This window comes from Strix uralensis, chromosome 17 (assembly GCF_047716275.1).
Source record: "Strix uralensis isolate ZFMK-TIS-50842 chromosome 17, bStrUra1, whole genome shotgun sequence".
NCBI classification, from domain to species: Eukaryota; Metazoa; Chordata; class Aves; order Strigiformes; family Strigidae; genus Strix; species Strix uralensis.
The window spans coordinates 7,210,229-7,230,970 of NC_133988.1; the positions used below are offsets into that span (position 1 = coordinate 7,210,229).

The 20,742-nt window shown below is 36.6% G+C and overlaps 1 protein-coding gene across 4 annotated transcripts in view; it reads right to left on the reverse strand.

Annotated features, from left to right (window-relative positions):
* Positions 1–20,742, reverse strand: part of CABIN1 (calcineurin binding protein 1) — a 119,935-nt gene that overhangs the window by 67,151 nt on the left and 32,042 nt on the right. For 2 of the 4 annotated variants that reach the window (XM_074886821.1, XM_074886820.1), the window contains exons 25-29: positions 18,963–19,223; positions 18,164–18,315; positions 17,522–17,613; positions 6,738–6,920; positions 4,311–4,648 (exon numbers count right to left, since the gene is read on the reverse strand). In XM_074886821.1, coding sequence (XP_074742922.1) covers positions 4,311–4,648; positions 6,738–6,920; positions 17,522–17,613; positions 18,164–18,315; positions 18,963–19,223 — 1,026 coding nt within the window. Of the gene's footprint in view, positions 1–4,310; positions 4,649–6,737; positions 6,921–17,434; positions 17,614–18,163; positions 18,316–18,962; positions 19,224–20,742 lie in introns of all 4 variants that reach the window. The other 2 variants (XM_074886819.1, XM_074886817.1) reach the window with 1 other exon arrangement.

Here is a 20,742-nt window from a genome sequence, read left to right on the forward strand (position 1 = left end):
TATCACAAGGTACTTCCTGGCTACCAGAGGAACCAGTAAATTTAATTATTATCAGTGAGTGTCAAATTTAATTATGATTGAAGAAAGCAAAGTATGTAAACTTAATTGTATACTTTTTCCTACAGTACTTCTTTTGTAATACCTATTTCTGTAATCCTATTAACCTAAGCATGCAAACCACTTTGAAATACATGCAGAAGAAATCACAACACAGAAAAGAACCTACAAAAATCTTGTCTTCTGTGAAAGTCATCCTGTTTTGAATAAAATCAGAATCCAGCAAAAATAAGCCTATCATAACGTCCAAGATCCAGGCACATAAATACTTTATTTTATGCCAATCATAGTCAACAGAAACATAAATAAATTCCAAGTGTGAAAACAAAAGTAAAAAAATTGCCTAATGTGTGACAATCTGAATCTTACAGTTAAAACTATCACATAAAAATTAAAGGAAAACAAAAACCTTAAGAAAGCTACCACCATAAAGCTTAAATATAAAATCCTAATCTAAACAAATTTTAGCTATGGATGTATTCCTGAATCTGTTTTACGATGAAAATGTTAAGAGATCATTAAGTGTAGCATCATGCTCTGGTGATCTGCTGTGCACATTACACTGACCATCCATAGGCATGTATTTGGTACATATAATTCATAGGCTTTTATTGAACGAGATGATGACAGTAACCTAGCTAGGAGGAAAAAAGATCATTCAGACAAATGGGGCAATTACACGGTAACTTCACACAATCAAAACTAATAGGAATAAAAGATGTAGTTACAGATTTTCCACTACCCTCCTCCTTAAATCAGCATGATCAGTTATCCCCAGTAAATACGCCTGAGCAGGTCTCAACTCATTACATTTCCCAGAGTCTGCTCTGCTTAGTTTTTAGCTGATGAAGTTATTAGGAGTGGATGAAGGGATCCAGGACATAGCAAAAAGGATTTATTCTCCTTGGCACACTGCTTGCCAGTCTGAAATGCTGGATTTAGCTGTCTGACTCAGGGCAATTATGAAGTACTCTTTCCAGTTCAGCTGTTGCCACCCACATCTTCATCACCCCAAGATTCAAAGACAAGATGACTGACAGGGTACAACAATTTGCAAAAAAGTTTACCAGCATTGTTAAAATGGAAAAAGAAAATCTCTTATTGGTCAACCAAGTGGAAATCTGAGTCACCTGAGATGGATATCCCTTAACTCAATGGTGTCAGAAGCCATCTTTACCCAACTTGAAGTTGCTGAGAGGTGTACAAAACATCCTACTATACCTTAATCCTTCCCTCTATGGTCTTTTATAGTCTGTTAGAGGCTTTGTCTCAAAAACACCCTAGTGCTACTGTATCATATAAAAAGACCATTGACCTTGAAGGGTAGCCTTTCGAATGAACTGTTACCACTTGAAATGCTTACATCTATTATTACAGATTATGTCTGCCTCTAAGTATATATTAAACCTACATATATATAATCTTGTAATTTTTACATGCATGTGTTATGCCTAGCTTGACTAAACTGCCATGCTACTGACATTATGTTATACCTGACATTAATTTCCCCATTAAGGGCTCTGTTAATAATGGACATAATAGAAGATACAAACTTAAAAAACCTAAGTCATACAAACAATATCTGTGAGCAGATTCTTGGAGGATCTGCAGAGTATTTTTTATTTTGAGGTAAAAAACATGTAAGTAAATATTTTTATTTCCTGACAATCTGCTGGTTGCAAAGCATCAGACCAGTTCTACATACTGATCCATAAGGGCCATAAGGCAAATACTTCTCACAAAACTTTTTAGTTATATTGACAAACAACATCTTGTCAAATCCTACCTTCTCCTTCCAAACTGTGCCAACACTCATTTTTGAGGTAAAAATCACAAATGATGGAGTCTTTACTTCAAGACAAAGACTGGGGGAATGGGAAACTAAAACTACTGCCCAAACTGGCAATGAAGTAACTTCTGAAAATTCATCCTCACTTTCCTGCACATTTATTCCAAGAAAAAAACAGCTATGTACAAATTTGCTCTGATAACAAAATAAAACAAAGAGAAATAGCCTCCAAATAGTGAGCAGGATTTTGCAGGGGAAAAAAACCCAGAACATGTAGCCAAACAAAATGTTGAAAGATTTTGAAAAGGATGTTAAAAAAAGCACTCAACAACTATTTTTACTAATCTCACAACAGCAAAACCAGTAATACTGTAAAATGGGAGAAAACAGATTGCATATGGAAAACTTGTTTTTCTATGCACTATGGAGACCTGCCAATCCTCTCCTTTCCCAGCCAACCACGAATTTTGGCCATCAGTCTAAATTCTTCATACAAATTCCTGGCACTGGTACATAAATGCTGAATTTTCCAAGATGGTTACATGCATTTAAAAATTAATTTCAGCTTTCTAAAATTTACCAGTAAACCACTCTGCCCTCACAGCAACTCAACCTGATGTAATTTATCTCATTTTTAAAATCAGGTTTATCATCAGTATATCTAAGCATACTTCTTACTCCAGTTACTGCTGAAAATGCATAGATGCATTCTGTGTTTTAAGTTTGTTCAGGAGTATAACTCCCAATAAAGACATATTAAAACACAGACATTTGACATTGCTCTATAAAAGAACCTGAATGAGTCAAAGAAAATTACAACCTCATGAAAGTATGTAGTATACATATATCAGTAGGAAGATTTTTTTTGCAGTGTTAAACAGTTGTTTGTTACACAGAGAAGTAATAAAAAAGGACAGTAAAACCCAACAATGCTAGTTGAAGCCAACCAGGTAACAACTAGGCTCAAACAGGCAGGATTCAATTTCTCTGAGTTCCAAGAGGAGATGAATTTAGACAACAATATATTTCATAGAGAAAAACATTACAAATCACTAAGCTGATATTTATGTAGGGAGATAGATACAAAAAGCAAAAGAGAAGGCTTCAGCAGGAAAAAAAATAGAAGAAAATATTTTGCAAGTAGTTCCTCAGGCAAGGACATGCGATTTGAACCAATAAATTGAAAACAGGCAGCCTTTTTTGTTGAATGTTGATACAAAATCATTTGTCAGCAACAGTAATGACAGATTGCAGGAATCTACATCTCCTATTAATGATTAGCTCCATAGAAAAATTAACAACTGTCACACACAAACAGCACAAGAATGTTTTCAAAACAAGCTATCTTTAAAAAAAGGGTAATATTTTTCTGGATAATCATTGTACACAGCCAAATGGAATATTCATCACCTTTCAGTAGATTGGTAAGAGATGCCACTGTTCAATCTGCAGCAATACTGTTGCTGTTTTCTACTGTGAGGCAAGGGGTATGATTTGTTTCCACTACGTTCCCTTCCCTATTATTCACATAAGCTTCAGTACTGGTGGGGAAGGGAATTCAGGAAGTCATGCAGTGCAGCATATGACATAACACAAGATTCCAAATACAAACTCTGTGAGTTCAAACCTTGATCAGTGAAATAACTCTGATAATTTCCTACTACTCATATACATTTTACTAACCGATACTTCAGAAAGACAAATGATTATAATAACAGAAGCATGCACAAGTAAAATAAAGAATAATTTTAAAATAAACCAATGATAATTCATAGAAGAAGGCTTTTGAAATTAATTTTATTATGAAGAATATGCAAGGGTCATGCAAAGAAGAAAGTTATTTTGCCCTCACCTCAAATAGGAACTGACACTATTACAGTCACCAAGACATTGTTATTCCTGTTTAACCCAAAATCACTGGCTCATGAGCAGTAGGATTTGAAAGACTGACTTTCACTCAGTGATTTCTAAACAGCAAAAAATTTTGCCTTACTCAAGATGACCTCTATGCTCTGACAGTAGGAAAACTTTAATTCTACAAAGACACAAGATACCCAGAGAATCTGTCACATGATGTGTTTATACCAACACTGATGAATTTCTGCTTCCAAGTCACTTTTCAGTCCACTGAAAAATAATTGTCCACAGTAAAATAATTGGTGTAATTTTTTCGAGAACATCTTAATTTATGTGACATATCTAAAAGGTAATTCTCTGCTGAATGACAAAAAACTTCTTAGCTCGGTAATAAAAAATTTTCTACCCAACTGGCCTCACACACGTGAATCAGACAATGTAGGAGCCAAAGACTTCCCAAAATATAGTTCCAATCCAAACTGCATTAAGCAAACTTACCTGCTGTATTTTAACACTGAGACTTTTGAATTAGTACAAATGACAATACAGTTTTTTTATTCACCCAATAAACACAGCTAGACAGTTATTGTACCAGTGGTCTGCTCACCTTGTGTGTTTTGCTGTATGTGTACAAATAGGCCAATCTGTAGAGGCTCTTGTAGTGCTGGGGAAAGCGGCTGAGACACAGACAGAAGGAGGCAATACACTGCTCTGTCAGGAACTTCCGCTGTTCCTCAAGGTCTGCTGGAAGACCATGAGGAAATTCAGATGCATCTCCACAAGGTTCAGCTTTCTTTTTGCAGTCCCACTGTGAGGGTGGGGGGATTGTGGCTTTGATAGGATTGCCAGAAGCAGACTGAGGATCCACCAGAATTTTTTGGCCAGTAGGCTCAGCAGGATGGTAAGATTCTGAGCTCTCCAGCAGCTCTTCTGACTTTCCTGCAACTGGAACATTAAGAGAAGACAAAAGTGACAATGAAAATTACAAAATGGCAAACAAAATACACAAAATGACAAAAATTAAATACAACAAATGGTAATTGTGTTCTCCATTAAAGCACTGACTGAATTATTGAGCGGTTCCTAAAAAAATTATGACTATTCCTGATGCTTAATAAGTAATCTTCATCTCATTAACAGACTCACACACTGATCTCTTCATTGTCTCTCATCTGGGATTTTCCCTGAGCAATACTAAGAATTCAGCACACCTTACACAATGCAGGATTTTATATACTGTTGGAAGATAGGGGAGGGAGGACAACAACAAAATGAAAGTGTAAATTCAGTAAAATTCTATTGCAAAGAAAGGAAGAAGGAACAGAAAACTAAAGCTGTCCTGCCAAGACATATTATTCTTAACAATCTACCTAGAAGAACGCAATCCCAGAACACAATTTAGGCTTGGACAGAATGATTAGCAGTATCTAACCTGGCCTTCTGCATAATATAGGATCTACAGTTCCATCCAAATATTTTTGCAATTAACTTGGCAACTCATAGTTCAATTGACCCATCTTTTCTAGAAGGATACCAAATCTTACTTCAGAAAACATCTGTGACAATGGCAGCTTCCATGTTTCCTGTTAGCTAGTCATTATTGCTGAAAACATGCATGCCACATGCAGATGAATTTTTTTAACTTTGATTTTTAGTCATGGAAGTTTACTGTGTCTTTGCCTTTGCCAAGATAAAGAGTTTCTTACATTAGATCTTATCTCCTAGCAAGCTAGAGATAGTATACTTCATCCTCAAGTATGAAGCTGCTCTTTAACTTTTTCTCAGATAAGGCTGAACTTTGAGTCAAACATGTTTTCCAGAACAGAAAATTTTCAAAATTTGCTTGCACAATCTATGTATCCATTATAATTTTACTCTACAGATGGCTTTATGGAAAAATACAACATTTGTTCTAATAAACGTCAGTAATGTAAGAATGCAGTCAACACGGTTTTTCTGAAAGACAACTGATGACAATAACACAACTCACTGCAAGCTTGAGAAAGAGCCATGTTTTTAGTCTACTACCAAAGAGATTACCAACTTGGCGATTATGTAAGTACTACTTTACAAAACTAGGAACTGGCATCTATTTCACCATATTGATGCCAACATCACCACAGACTTCCCTAGCTTAGGCACGACTGAAGTAAAATATTCTTAAAAACAAGAAACCAAGCTAATCCAAGTCTGCAAACAAAAAGATGACTAGTCGGCAGTTGTTTCTAGTGAGATCAGTGAAGTGAACCAGGGCTATCCACATACCATGGTTTCTGGATCTATGAAATTGGAGAAGACTAAAGTATAGTATGAACTGGCAAAAAAAGATTTTAACATCCCACAAAGAGCCACAACCCAGAAAGGTGAGCAAAATTTACACATTGGTCTTGTTTGTCTTTCCCTACTGAAGTTCAGCCTCTCTGTCCACTGCCACACGCAACTGTACAAACATCAAAGGGAAATTCCAGCTAATGGATTTTGAAACAATTTTTCCAGTGGAATACAGAACACTTAGTACTATAATACATGGAAAAATTTGGTAGAGAGCAATTCCACTTCTCTACTGAAATAAAGCATCCAATGGAATAAAACATCTAATTCCACTACTTGTGCTCTTCTACGTACTGAGTATCAAGCTGATACTGGGCCAGAACAAAAAGGGCATCTTTAACTGGGGAAAAGAAAAAATTATTTGTTTATCTTCAAATAACTACTCCTTAAATTATTTAGAGACTTGAAACATTGAAGAAAGAGTAAATAATAACCTAAAAGAAGGCAAGCCAGCCAAAGGGCCAGCACAGACAGCAGTTTATCATTATTCTTTTCTTTGTAAGGTTTAACAGGTAGTACAAATTTGGATGATGGCCACAAAAGCAAAGCACAGTTCCAATTTTAAGCTACACACATAAAAGCAGCAGTAACACCTAGTTAAAATTCTCAGTCATAATGCAGCATATTTCACTGCTTCTGCATGCCAGAAGAAACATTTAAATGAGAATATACCAGCTGATATTATCTATTAAATTGGGCATACTCTTTTCCTCTGTAGATCCCAGGGTCTCTTTGCTGGGCATCAGTGTATCAGCACAGGTAGTAGAAATCCTCTTCTCTGTGTAAGTCTTCCTCAGGCTGTCCTGAGAACTGGCAGGCTCATTAAACATATCCTGTGTGGAACTGGAGTCAGACAGCACCGCTGCAGTGCTATCCTGACTCCTCTCTGCAAAAGAGATAAAGAAGGAATGCATCGTTTCATACCATCAAGCTCTTACTTGCATCTTGGTAACAGCACATAAAACTGCAGCCGCTTTGCAAACCTCTTACAAGTGCAATACAGGATCCTTAACAACCACCAATTCTGTTGTCTAAAAGGTATTTATTTTCTTTTAAGTTGTCTACTTCAACTTATCATTTTCATCTCACCTCTTTGTGCTAAGAAATTAAAACCCCAGTCTTCTTTCGCAAGGTATTATTTAACCCTAATGCTATAGAGCTCCCTGCCCCACCCCATTTCTTCCTAGAATATAATCCTGGAATTTCATTCAAAAGCAATGATGCTCAACTTTCAAAAGCAGTTAGGCTGAGGACGCAATATTTCAGCTAGTATGGTCCCATAAAATTTCCCAGCTTTACTGTGCCATTTACCTTGAAAAGCACCCAGTATAATTTGGAGTCTGACACAAGCAAAGCTCAGTTGACAAGAGAAAACCATGAACAACAATACTGTTAAAATTACTCATGAAGGACAGGAAAATCCGTACCATTAGAGGGCAAAGACTTACAGGAGTGATCACTGATGCCATCTATCCTGCAGGTGTTAGATGCTGTTCACCAAATGTTCTGAAAGGTGATTTGATACAGCAAATAAACAATCCATCAAAGAACTAGGTCTAAGATAGACAGGAAAACTCTTGGATTTCAAGGCAGACAGAAAATAGAAGTGACTTTGCCTTGACAGAGTGGAGCAGTTTACGTTGGCTGCTGACTACATTACAGTCACAACTAAGTTGTTAATCTGCTGATAGCTGTTACAGCACAGGAAAAGTTGTATGGGATCATGACTTTATCACGGGGGGATAAGATTCACACCTCAGGACAAACAGGCAAGTGAAAACCTTGCACCCATGTCTGAAACCTGCCTGATATAACCCAAGTTCTTCTACATCAAGGGTTATCAGAGGCAACCCTCCACGACTGAAAAATGCAGCGCAGTATCTTCAACAGAAAGATGCATGCATATCCCCACTGAGATGTGAAATTGGCATTTTTCTGTAATATTGTGCCAACATAATTCAGTGTCCAACACAAAATTCCAATACCGGCAATTCTCTCTAAATCTGTAGCCCAAGAGATTAATTTCCAGTTTCTGCTTAAGGAATAGCTTAACCAAGAGGCATATTACAGCCATTGTCTAGGTAGTTCCACTGCATTCTTATTCATTAATTTTCTTGATAAGATCAAGAAAGAAAATTACAAAAGCAAAAGCCCTTGCTTTGAGATGAGCTGATAATTTAATTAAATTTCTTCTGTTCCATCTGAATTGCACTTGTTCAGGAGAGAGCTAAGGGCCTCCTATGAATTTATTTTATCAAGATAAATCCCTCTGCAAACCTTCAGCTTGCAGATCGGGTTCTGCTTATTAAGATTCCAACAAATTTAAACCAAATTTGATGCACTCTGTAGGCTTTTCACTACCACACAAAGAAAATCTTCCTTTTCAGTGAACAGATCTTAATAAAACTGTATCTTGAAAAAGAATGGGGGAACAGTATTTGCTTCCTAATTGGAAGTTATACAGTTGGTTAATGATGACAAGTTTTATACAGAAAGAATATAATTATAAAGAATGGAAAGAGAAGGATTTTGAAGAGAGGTCAGTCAAGCTTTAAATGACTCATTTATAAGGCTTTAATAACCTTCTGTGGTACAAATGGATACTATTGAACTCCCAGTTGGCATCAGGAAAAACATTTACAAGTACCTCCCTTGATTTTTTTTTTAAAGTAAGTTTCTACATCTGTGGCAAAGAGGCTGAATTACTCATCTAGGGAAGAAAAAAAAAATTGCAAATTTCCAAATGTTGCCATCAGCCTGGAGGTCAGTTCTAACGTGTGGGTTGTGACAGATGAAGCATTAGAATGTAAATCAAGAACTGCTAGACCAATATGTGAGAGTGATATGAGATCACTAGGAAACTACACTAAGCATGCAAAGATAGACAGTGATTTAGCATGTTAAATTCCAAATGTATACATGACAGGGAAGCTTTTCCCTGTGGGGAACAAGTGTAAATACCTCCTTATGATTAGCCAGCTATTTTCATTTGATATTTCTACTAAAGCGAGTGTAGGTCTAGGTATGTATGTTCATTCTCCTTTCCTTTCAATCCATTAACTATACATAAAAAAATCTTAATGATATTAACACTGGGCTCCTTAAACACAGAGAAACAGAGAAAAACTATTATTGAGACAACTTCCTATTATTTTAGATCCTTCTTGAATGCAGTAGATAGATGCTTTCAAATTAAGCAGGCCTGATGAAAAACACTGGAGTATTTCAGAAATTAGCAGCAGCCACCAATTATTAGTGTTAATTTCTCAAAAGTCACAGAGGATGGGTAAAGTTTCAGGGAGTGGTAAACAAAGTGTAGTACCTGTCTTTACAAAGAATAAAAGGTCAAAGCTATTAGCCAGCGGCCTTCATCTTCCACAGAATTATCTGAGCAGAAATAAATCAATCTATCTATAAGCACCTAAAAGCTAACAAGATGAGTAGTAGAAAACGTGTGTGTGTATCCCAGCACATATATTCGCATGTGCCTGTAAAGAATTAGTGATTTGAACCAGAAATGGCCAAAATGTCATGCTATTGTAAAAGCAATTCAGCAACTAGCACGCATGAATGTATAATCAGTAACTTCACAGAAAAAATACATAAGAGTCTTCCTGTTCTACTGAGCTCTAATGAAAATTAAGCTTAATTATGGTGTCTGTATTTGGGACCCACATTTTAAAAAATACACTGAACAACCAGAATGAATTCAGAGAAGAGGAGAAAAAATGATGAGAGATTAATGAGATGGCATATAAGAAAAACATTGGGAGAATTGGACTTATTTATCATCAAAAAGATGAGGGAGAATTTCCAAATACATACAATTAACCAAAATAAAAATACAATAATCGCTCTTCATATTCACTAAGTACAGAGCAAGAGGCAATAGGTCTTAATTGCAGCAAGAAAATTGCCTTTTTCTTCCCCCTCTAATCCCTAGTTTAACTGTTACATACAGATAAAAAATTGCATAGAGAGCCTATAGAATCGCTGGAGGTTTTCAAGGACAGGTAGACAAATAGCTATAATTTGTTAGGTTACCCAAGATGTACCTTAATATAATTAAAAAGCTCTGTCAATACCTAAATGCCGCAGCATATAATGCAGAACTCAGAGCAACTGCACCAAGTCACATCCTACTTCTGCTTTTTAAAAAAAAATCTGCATATTTTTCACACATGGAAGTACTATGCTCTTCTAGCCTAAGTCTCAAATATATCTTATATATATACTAGACACACATACAGCATATATTTTTACAATCATTGTGTTATAAAGCTTTTACTTCATCTGTTGACTGTAGTGTTACTCAACCTACATGCCAAAGACCACTGCAGCCTTTGAGACACAAGAATTAATTCCAAATTCCCAACTGTTACTGATACCTGTCTTTTTCATAGATGCAAATCCAAGGAGAACATCAGTGCTTTTTAATAATTTCTGCTACATTAAAGACAATTTAATGCAACTCAGTGTAATTTAAAAGCGTTAAAAAATTACTGGTTTTAATATTTTGTTTACCTAAGGTATTTTCTTAGTTCCCCTATCTGGCAATAGCAATAAGGCAAGCTTTTCTAAAGAGCTAAAATGATCCCTCAGCTATAAGGGATAAATGATAAATCAAGGACTAAATATTCTTTTGAGGTCCCTTTCTGTAAAGTTTCCTATTATTTCAAAAGCTAAGATAAAAATACAACTGGGTATTAATGTCCCAAAATTATTATCTGTAGTGGAAATGAAGAGAACAGGGAGAAAGTCTACTAAACTGTGCATAAGCAACTGCAATAAAATTCCTATTAAAAACATGTCCTGATACCAGATCCTTTCTTCGGTATTACTATATTTTGTTTCATTACTTTGTTGTATCAATCCTAAGTTTTAAGAAGATTTCAAACAACCTGATGAGCTGAAATCTCTATTTGATGTGAAGTTAACTATTCCACATTTACATCTAAAGATTAAGGAAATGGTACTTGAGGGCAGGGGTTTTTTGTGGGTTGTTTGGGGTTTTTTTAACTCATTCCTCATAATGTACTCAACTTGTGACATTTCAGGGATTTCTGTCAGACTATATCACCTACTCTGTCAACAGGTGAAAAAGAGCAGCTCTGGACACAAGATGGAGAGGTCAGAAGGAAGAATCTTGTTAATATTAATTGTTATTGGAAAGATGTCATTGGGAAGAAGGAACTTGTACGTTCATCCGTACTGCCAAGACCTTTGCTATATCACAGTGAGATCCTGTCAGTTGCTTGGATAATTAAGTAATTATCATTACTGAAACACATCTGTCTTAGATATTAGAAAAATATCTGTAGTCCATTTGACTTAATTCTATGCTTAAGAGCATTTTAAGATTCATCTTATCCTGAATGAAATAGGGGTTGGCTTCAAAAATCCTATTCCACACTATTCCTCTATACCAGAAAAAGCCATTAGCATGTCATTGTCACTGCTCCATTAACATTCAGGCACAACACCTGCATGCCTACCAATTAACAGGAAAAAGTTGTGTTAAACTTTGGGGAATCTAAATGATTATTTAATTTTAAAACGCATCAGGAAAAAAAAGCCTCAATACTTCATTAGTCATTACGCTGGGTGAGCATTCTCCCATATGCACCACAAGCCCCGTGGACCATACGCCTAAACAAGCCTTGTTACCTCAACTGGGTCCACTCACAGGGCTGAAGGGGGAAGAGAAGAGACAGTGATGTGTTAAAAGCATAAGTGACCTGAACTAGCAGACATACAATCCTCATGACAGAGCTCTTACTGCTAAGTATGCTGACCGGGTAACATCTCTCATGGTACAAGCTTACATAATTTATTCTCAGGGGAGCTAAAATACAGCTTCGTGGTGCCAATATGAATGAGGTATTCCACCTTTGTCAATTAATTACTATGCAGCTCAGTAATTGTGTTGTCTGCCTTCCATCCTTTGAAACTTTTTGGAAATTAAAAGGAGCAGGGAGAAGACCTCTGAAATATCTGCATGTGCGGGTAGGTAACAGGCTCAGAAAGCCAACAGGGTATAACTCACTTTTTCTGAATAGTATCTTTTTCTGTCTTAAATATCTGAAGGAAAATGTATGCCCAGTTATTACAAGAAGGTATCTGAAATGTGATAGTCAGCTACAAGTCAAAAATCAGAAATGAGTGCCACAGAGAGCTTTTCTAAAGAGCTATATACATTTGCTAACTTAATTTACAGTAAAGAAAAACCCTGCTGCATAGTTCAGAGCTTATGAATAACTACGTATTACTAAAAAAAATAATCTTGTCTCATGCAATAAAGGTGGGTTGTTCACAGGCTGTGGAGGTACAGACTCTTTCTCTTTGTCCTGTCTGCCTGGCACCATATCTCCACTCCTCTCTTTACTTGTATGTATGAGCATTTTTCTTTATTGGTCTGTACTCAAACACGATGTATCACAGAATTCTCATTCTTGAAACAGATTCCGCCCATAACGGAAGACAACATTCAGCTTTGTATCAAAAAGCACATTATTAAAAACAAAAGAATTGCAGATATTTGCATGGGAGCAGATTAACTTCTTGAGGACAGCAAGTCCTCTGGATGTTTAAAGGGAGTTCTCTTATGAGTCAAAGATGAGAGTCTGTTTTGTCTGGCTGCACTGAACACTGCATGTGTTTCGGTAACTTGTGGTCCTGTATTGCTGTTCTTCTGCCTTCAAATGCAGAGTAACAGAGTATCTCATCAATGTTCCATTTATTTAGTCAAATCCTTTTCACATAATCTCACGCTAAATGTCAGTGCGATACTTTTACTAATCAGAGAGAGGTTAAATTGGGGAAAGGTAAAAATGGAGCATGCTGCAATAAACTGGATCTGATTCATTATTCATGTAGTCCAGTATGCAGTCCCCATGAACATCCAGTACCGCGTGCCAGAAAAGGATACGTACTGCAGACCAAAAGATTTGAGAGAATTCTGAAGGGTAAGATTTTAACGTTCCAAAATGCCATGTGGACAATCTTTTTATGCACAGAAACATCCATGCCATCTTAGAAGCTTATTTGTTTGACATGAGTGACAACCTGGTGCAAAAAAGTTTCTCAGAGATCACCTTTGTCTCATCAGGATGTTGAGAAACCCCCGTTTACAAAAAACTGCATCTTTGTAACATTTGCAGAATTACAGACCAACAAGCTATGAAGCGAGACTTCTCCCACAGCATGAAGCAAGTAGCCTTTCCCAGTGAGTTTATCATGCAGGTTTTGCCAATTATTAAAAGCAAGCCGTGACAGGTAAAAGCAGGAAGAGAATGCCTGGGGAACAGAGATTTGTATAAAGGTTAGAGGCAGCACGGGCAATATTGGTTGCAAAAGCAATCAGGCAAAGACAAACACAAAAAAGGACGATTATGTCTAACTACACACAACATACTACATGACATGGATGAAGACTTAAACAATATGACATTTTAACACTGCAATAGCAATGGATACTGAATAAGTCATCTGCATACCACCACAATAATACGGAATTGAGTATCAACACAACAAAGGCATATTACAGCAAAAAAGACCTCACAACAATCTCCCAGTCCACATTTTGGGAAACAGCTTTCTCATTCAGATTTTTTTTTTTTTTTAATTTTAATACTTTTACTGCTTTCTGAACTAACTTTAATGCTTAGCACAAAATTTAGGTAAATTTAAACTGCTTGAAATCTGTACTGCAATTGGTCTTTACTGACTACATACATCCAGCCTGTATAAAGGAGGTCAATGAGCATGTCTGTTTTGGTATAGAACATTTAGCTGTGTAAATATGGTGACACCCCAGGTAATGATAGCATTGGTCCCTGCTGAGTTCCTGTTTTTTCTTGTTTTGTACTTTCCTCTTGGAAAATAAGAAGAGTCTAAACCTCAGGCTTCTACTATCAAATGCAAGTTTTCATTTTGGAGGGTTATAAAAGCAACAGGCAGGGGTGATGACAGGAAAGACAGGATTAACAGAAGGAAGGAAAAGATGTTGCTGAATGGAAGGACAAGAAAAAAGAAAGGAAGTTGTCTATTTTACACACATGACAGCAGCTAGTCAGCCAGCAAATAACAGCTGCCACTCAGCAATACTTCTGTCTCCTTAAAGGAGATATATGCTAACAGCTGCCATAAGGAAAAAGAAGTTTAGTTACTTTACAAGCTGTATTTACTGGTTCCTTTCTCCTATTTCCATTAAATATATGACTTAAAACTAAAACTAATACCACCGCATTCACTGGATATAAAACTCTTCAATGATCTCACCTTTAACAGTGATTTCTGCATATCCTGGTCTTCTTTTTCCACCAGCAAAACATGCTGGAGAGCTACAGAACTATAATGACACATTTAAATGTAACGTATCCGAACTAAGTCTGCCCTCACAACTTCACCCATCTACAGATGAATGCTTGAAGATCAGAGTCCCAATATTTACAAGAAAAGATGTCTGGCTATAGAGTAATTCTCTCCTGCTTGCAATGAGATAATTTGCTGCACTAGAAGGCATATCCTGTTTAAAAAAACCCAAACAAACAAACACAAAAGAAACCCAAACAAACAAAAAACCCCACAATAACATAAAATTAATCAAAACAGCAGAACTCAGAAGGAACTGCAAGAGTTCATACAGTCCATTCCTTTTTCTGTCAGGATAAATTACCTCTCCATCATTCCTGGCAGACGGCTGTTATCACCACTTTTTAAAGACTTCTGGTGCTGAAATTCTGCAGTGTTATACTATCCCCAGGAATGTATTATAGTGTTTCACTTTTCTTCTTTTGCTAAACAGTATTTCCTAATACTACTCTAACACTATTTTCTAATGTCCAGATTGAAAATGCAATTTAAGTCTAACGTCAACTATTCTGTCTCCCACAGACACAGAAATGTTGATTTTTTGCCTCTAACTCTTTGTACAGCCTTCAACGTTATTTAGGTTACACTGCTGTCATGTCTCCCCGTAGTCTTCTCCTCTGTAGACAAACCATCCCAATTCCTTCTCTCTTTCCTCACAGCTCATGTTTTCTTGATGCACAGCACACCAAAATGGTCAAAAGAGGTCTCACAGGTCAGCAATGACAGGAATCCCAACAAGCATGTTTGCTTGTGATAACATATGAAGAGAACTTCATAGGTAAGACTCTCTATAATGCTTGTACTTTATGTCATATATGATCAACAATATCAATACAAGAGCAAGAGTAAATAAGAGTATTGTCAGGCCTCAGAAAGAATAAATATCTAGGCTGAATTTAGGCCAAATTATTCGTTCTGTGAACAACAATATAGAGTTTCATCTGCTGTCAGAATGGTAAAAAAATAATCTAAAGAGCAGTCAAATGATGGGTATTTTCTTGCTATTTTTAGGAATGGTACGATGGAAATGCAGGCACCAGTTTTCTTCACTGATGCGATTACCTGTAAGATGTCAAGAGCATTTTACTTCAAGAGTATATATTTTAATACAAGTAAAATGCAAATGCATGCAGAGGAGCATAGTATATGTAATAATATAAAAGTGGAAGACTTCTGAGCATTGCTCAGCCTGTTAGCTCTCCTCCCATCTGTAACAGCCTGAAGACAAATATTTCAGTTTCCTGGGGCTCTTCAATATGCTGTATCCAGAGTTTAGTTGTGCCAGCAACTTACAGAACATTATGAGTGATGCAGTACTTTGCAATTCTACTTGTCATGGTTACACACAGCCTTCCTGAAGATCACCCTAACTCTGCTTCTTTCAGCAGCTGACATTTTGAATTGCTTTGACAGCAGCAAAGCTTAGTCCTAGCTAGGCTAAGCTAGCAGACCCAAGAACTGCTACTTCAGCCCTGGCAGAGGTAGACATTCCTTAGCTTGCACCTTCAGGCTTTGCTACGCAGCCAACTTCAGCTACACAGCCAACTTTGCTCCCATCGGGCAATTAGCATGCCACAGTCCATAGTATCTTACTTTGAGTGAATGTACTACCGACACATACCAGAATATTTACTTAACTTATGTACCTCCTGGGAACATTTCAACAGTCTTCAGGACCTAAGCAGATGTAGTCCTAGGCAGAACTGCTTCTCACAGGGAATATTATTTAGGAAATATTTAAATATTTGCTTCCGTTTGTATTTGCTGTGTCAAAAGACATCAAAAGGCTAATAATGTAAGAGCCTGATCACTACATAACCCATTCACACTAACACACTACATACGATATCAAAACAGTCCAATGAATTACTCCCAATTGAAATGTAAGCATGAATAAAATGAACATTTCTCTATTCAATTTAGTGAAAGAGATGAAGGATCTTCTGTCAGTTTCACCAAGAATTATTTGTTGGGGAAAAGGAATAAATTTACCTTGCAAAGTTTCCAGGCATAGAACATTTGTTTCAAGATTATGTCAACTAAGTTACTTACAAATTAATGTTCTGCAGGAAATGGTAATAGGAAGCAGCCCGCCCTTCAGAAATAAATTCATATCAAGCACAGCATTTCTGTGGGGCCTGCCATATTCTACCAACACTAAGCTATACATTGCAGGTATTTTACTCCTCCTTGAGTGCTGATACTCATAGATCCAGATGGATAAACAAATGGCCAGAAGAGTAGAATCAGAATAGAATTCCTAGCCAAATAATAATGTCAGATTACTTAAATAGTAACTTAATTTCTATTATATATGTATATTGCAAAATCTTCAATAACCCTGCGATACCACCCTGTCTCCTGCATTTATAAGCCAATTATTTATTATATCACTTTATATTCTAGAGATGAGCTGCTAACCAGTCATTGTAAATGATAAAGAAAAATTAAAAGATGAAGTCTACTGCACTGTCATGCAAATCACTTCGTGCTGATACACAATATATTCAAAATAGTTGCCACCTGCCTCCTTCAAAAAAAGATAATACTGTTTTGCTTTGCCTTTTTAACAATTTGTCTTGTTTCAGCCACAGTTCAAATTTTCACCTGGTCATTTCAAACAGGCACTGAAACAAGTGTCCAGTCTTCTAAAGACTGAACCCACATCTCTCCTAATAATCTCAGACAGACATTTAGCTCTGGAGATATAAATAAATAAATAAATAAATTTTTAAAATCACTGAAAATTCAGTCAGCTACATACTCCTCCTATCGACATTCCCGTTTTGACTAAGTGACAGGTGCCAATGGTGGCAGGTGACAACTTTGAATTTTTTATTTAAAGCTCTGACTGTACATTGATTCTATTTAAAGCACTGAATTTATAAAGGTAATGAACTTCAATATTGCCCGTGTTACCACAGACCCATCACCCTCCTTGAAATGAGCAGTTTGATCATTCCTGGTCAAACCCCCCATGATTAGAGCACCTCCCTGTGCTGGCAGTATTGAGAACAGGGACTGTACCATCCGGCGTTGCCTGCTGACGGGGTTTTTTACATTTGACGTAATCGTGGTCAACTGGAGTGGCTGTGTAAGGTGGGGATGTCAGACCTGGACCAGAGGATGAGGGGAGGGAAGTCCCAGGGCCCGGCACTGTTCCGGCTGAAGAGTGAGAGTCTTCATCAATCATGCAGGCTTTTTCCCTGAGAGGGGCAAGGAAAGAAAATAAAGCGTTAACATACTAGGGACATATACAAAGAACAAAAGGAGACTACATGTTCTTACAACATTTCCAATACGGTAACCAAACCGTACTAACAAATTCTAAATGATGGATTTTTAGTACAGGTTATATTCCTCACTTGTCACTGGCCAATAGAAAAACACTCTTTATTTTGTAGTTGTTAATGAGACTAATTACGAGGACTAGTATCTCTTATCCTTTAAAATAAAGGCCATTTGCTTTTGCATGTTAATAGTTGATAAAAAAATTAATTTTATTCATAAATAAAAGCAGTGGTTTCAAAATGGATCACAAGATCAAAATTTTTCTATTTTATTTCTTTCCCATCTACACCATGCCAATCATTGAGAAGATCTCAGAGTAGCGTATATTCTTACTTGAAAACCGCAAACATTAGAATTAACTCTAATCATTTTGTTTTATATTTTATTCAGCTTCATTTTAATAGTTTATTATACTGTAGTGTATAAGTATACTTTCAGAGAATACTCCTGGAAATCAGCACTCACTTTTCTGCAACTTTTGGGGTGTTCTTCTCCTCACCCCTGGCAAATGGTCCCTCAGAAGCTTCTTTCATGAAACTAACTAGTATCTCTGCATCTACTCCAGAGTCTGGTTTCCCCACAAGTTTCAAAATAGAAGCATGAAGTCGAAAGTATACCTAGAAAACACCGAAGTCCATTTGGTCAGTAGAGAATTCATAGCTCTGCAACCTATTACAAATAGTCTCTTCTCTATAGAAACTGCAGGAGTTAGTAAAACACCCTGAATAGGACTTTTCCTGCCTTTGAAAGTTGCTTGTAATTACAACATCTGAACACTGTAAAAAATTTTTAACTGCAACCTGTGGAATACAGGTGAAAAAAAGCAGACCTGGTCTCCTTGGAAGCAAGTCACTACTAGGTACGTTCTAGATCCACTATTTTTACCAGCCAACACAGTGAAAGTAAAGGTGTTATGACCACTACTCCAACTCATGCATGAATTTATGCTTTCATAGCTGTGAGATGTTTGTGAAACCTATTCGTGTTTGATTTTAATAAAAACTGACTAATGAACTGTGTGCAGCAAAATCCAGAAGGAACTTCTGCCTGTCTGTCCAATACTGAGACTGTATACATGAACTGTCTTTAAAACAAAACCAGCCTGAATAACAGGCACCATTTTATTCTCCAAGTTAGTCATGTAAACGTTCCCAGATGCAGAGTACCATGTGCATATGCCTAATAATATGAACTAACCATAACTGGTATTCTATAACCTGTAGAGAACAAGGGTTTCAAGCCTACGTATCTAACTTTCTTTTACCTCCAATGCTTCCATGGCAAGTTCTGGTGGATTATGGTAGTGAATCTTCTTTGGATATCGGGCAGCCTCCTCATGCAAGTAATGCCCTGCCTGTTTATAATGAAGCAGATAGACAACAGGAGGCTGTTTCTGCTTCTCTGCAATCTTTCCTAGCATGTAGTGAATAAGCCACTCCTCTTCATCGCCATCTCCCTCACAGCGAGATGCTGACGTAAAACACAATTTGGCTGTCTCCAACATACTGTCTCGACGCTCTTCCATCTGTGATCGAATGAAGTGTTGAGAATACATGAATTCACTGTGGCTGGGATGAAAAAGTCTAAAAATACACTCCTGCATATAAAAGTGCATAAACAAGGTACATCATTTAAAACCTTTTCAACCTAAAAGACATAGAACATATACAAGTGATCAAATACATCCAGATGACCCACAGGTTTTTGTTCATTGCAGTAACTGCTGACACAAATAACCAGAACAAAACAGTAAGACAGAAGTGTAAGAATAGGCATGTAAACATAAACCTGAAAAATAACAAACCAATATACATGTCTACAAAAATTTTACCACTTTCAGAGCTGTAATTATCTTAACTCTTAAAAAAATAAATTACTTGTTTTGTTCTGCAACTGAAGTCTGCTAGAGCTACTATGGACCACTATCATTTGTGAAGAAATGTATTTCATCTTGCTTGCAATGCATCTAATTTTGAGCTGAATATGGCAAGAACACTCTTTCCCCTCCCTTCAAAGAAATTAAACCACCAACATAAATTAAAGTGAACTGCCAATAAAAATCACATAAAAAACTAGGTCAAAAGATGTATTAATGTAATTTTCTCTCTTTGAAAAAGAAGTTTATAAATTTAAATTGTTGGGCTATAACAGTATCCTAAGCACTTGTTGCACTTCAAGAACTATAACATAGCCTTCCCTTTCCTAAATATTTTGTAAGAAGAGAATAATAAAGCTTTTCTATGACAAACACATTCCTGAAGACATATATCTCTGGAAGGCAGATTATATTGTTCCAATTTATCTTTCATTATAATAGAGCTTTTCTTAGTAAATTATGCATTTTTAATAGATTCACTTGAAAAAAGGAAGATTAAAGCAGTCCTAAATAAAGATTCTGATTTAATCCACAATTTAAGATGGCTGCTCTGTACTGTACCTGATAATATGAAATAACAGCAGTATTATCCCTGGAATTCTTCAGCAAGTCCCTCACAGCCAAAAGGTTGCAAGACAGCAAGACCAAACTTTTGATAGACCAAAGGCATAAAATATAATACCTTCATTTCCCGAGTAGTTAGTTTTGGAGCTCTTGGATGTAATAACCCTCAGCAACAGAACTCTATTGTTAGTTGTCATTTCAAACATCCTATTTAATAAACCATTTGTTCTCCCTTAATCTGCATGCTTACATCACCTCTCTTCTTAGAGGGTCAAATGCTGTGTAAGAGTCTACGGAAAGCGCAATATTAATACAGTTATACAGGCAGCTCACATGCAAGACCCATCAGCTCGCTGTAAATACCATTCTCTATAGTTCAAACACTAGAAGTTTCTACAAATTACAACAGATACTCAGGAGCAGCACTTCTTTTTTTCATTTTGCTTCCAGTTCTGGACTACCTAACTATTCTGACTTACAAATATTAAGGCAGAAATAAGAGTTTACTGGTCCAAAACAACACACAAAACATTTCCCCTAGCAACTCCTTGCTGTCAGAGAGTATTTAGAATTCCTCATTTTGGCTTGGCAATGAACTTCATAA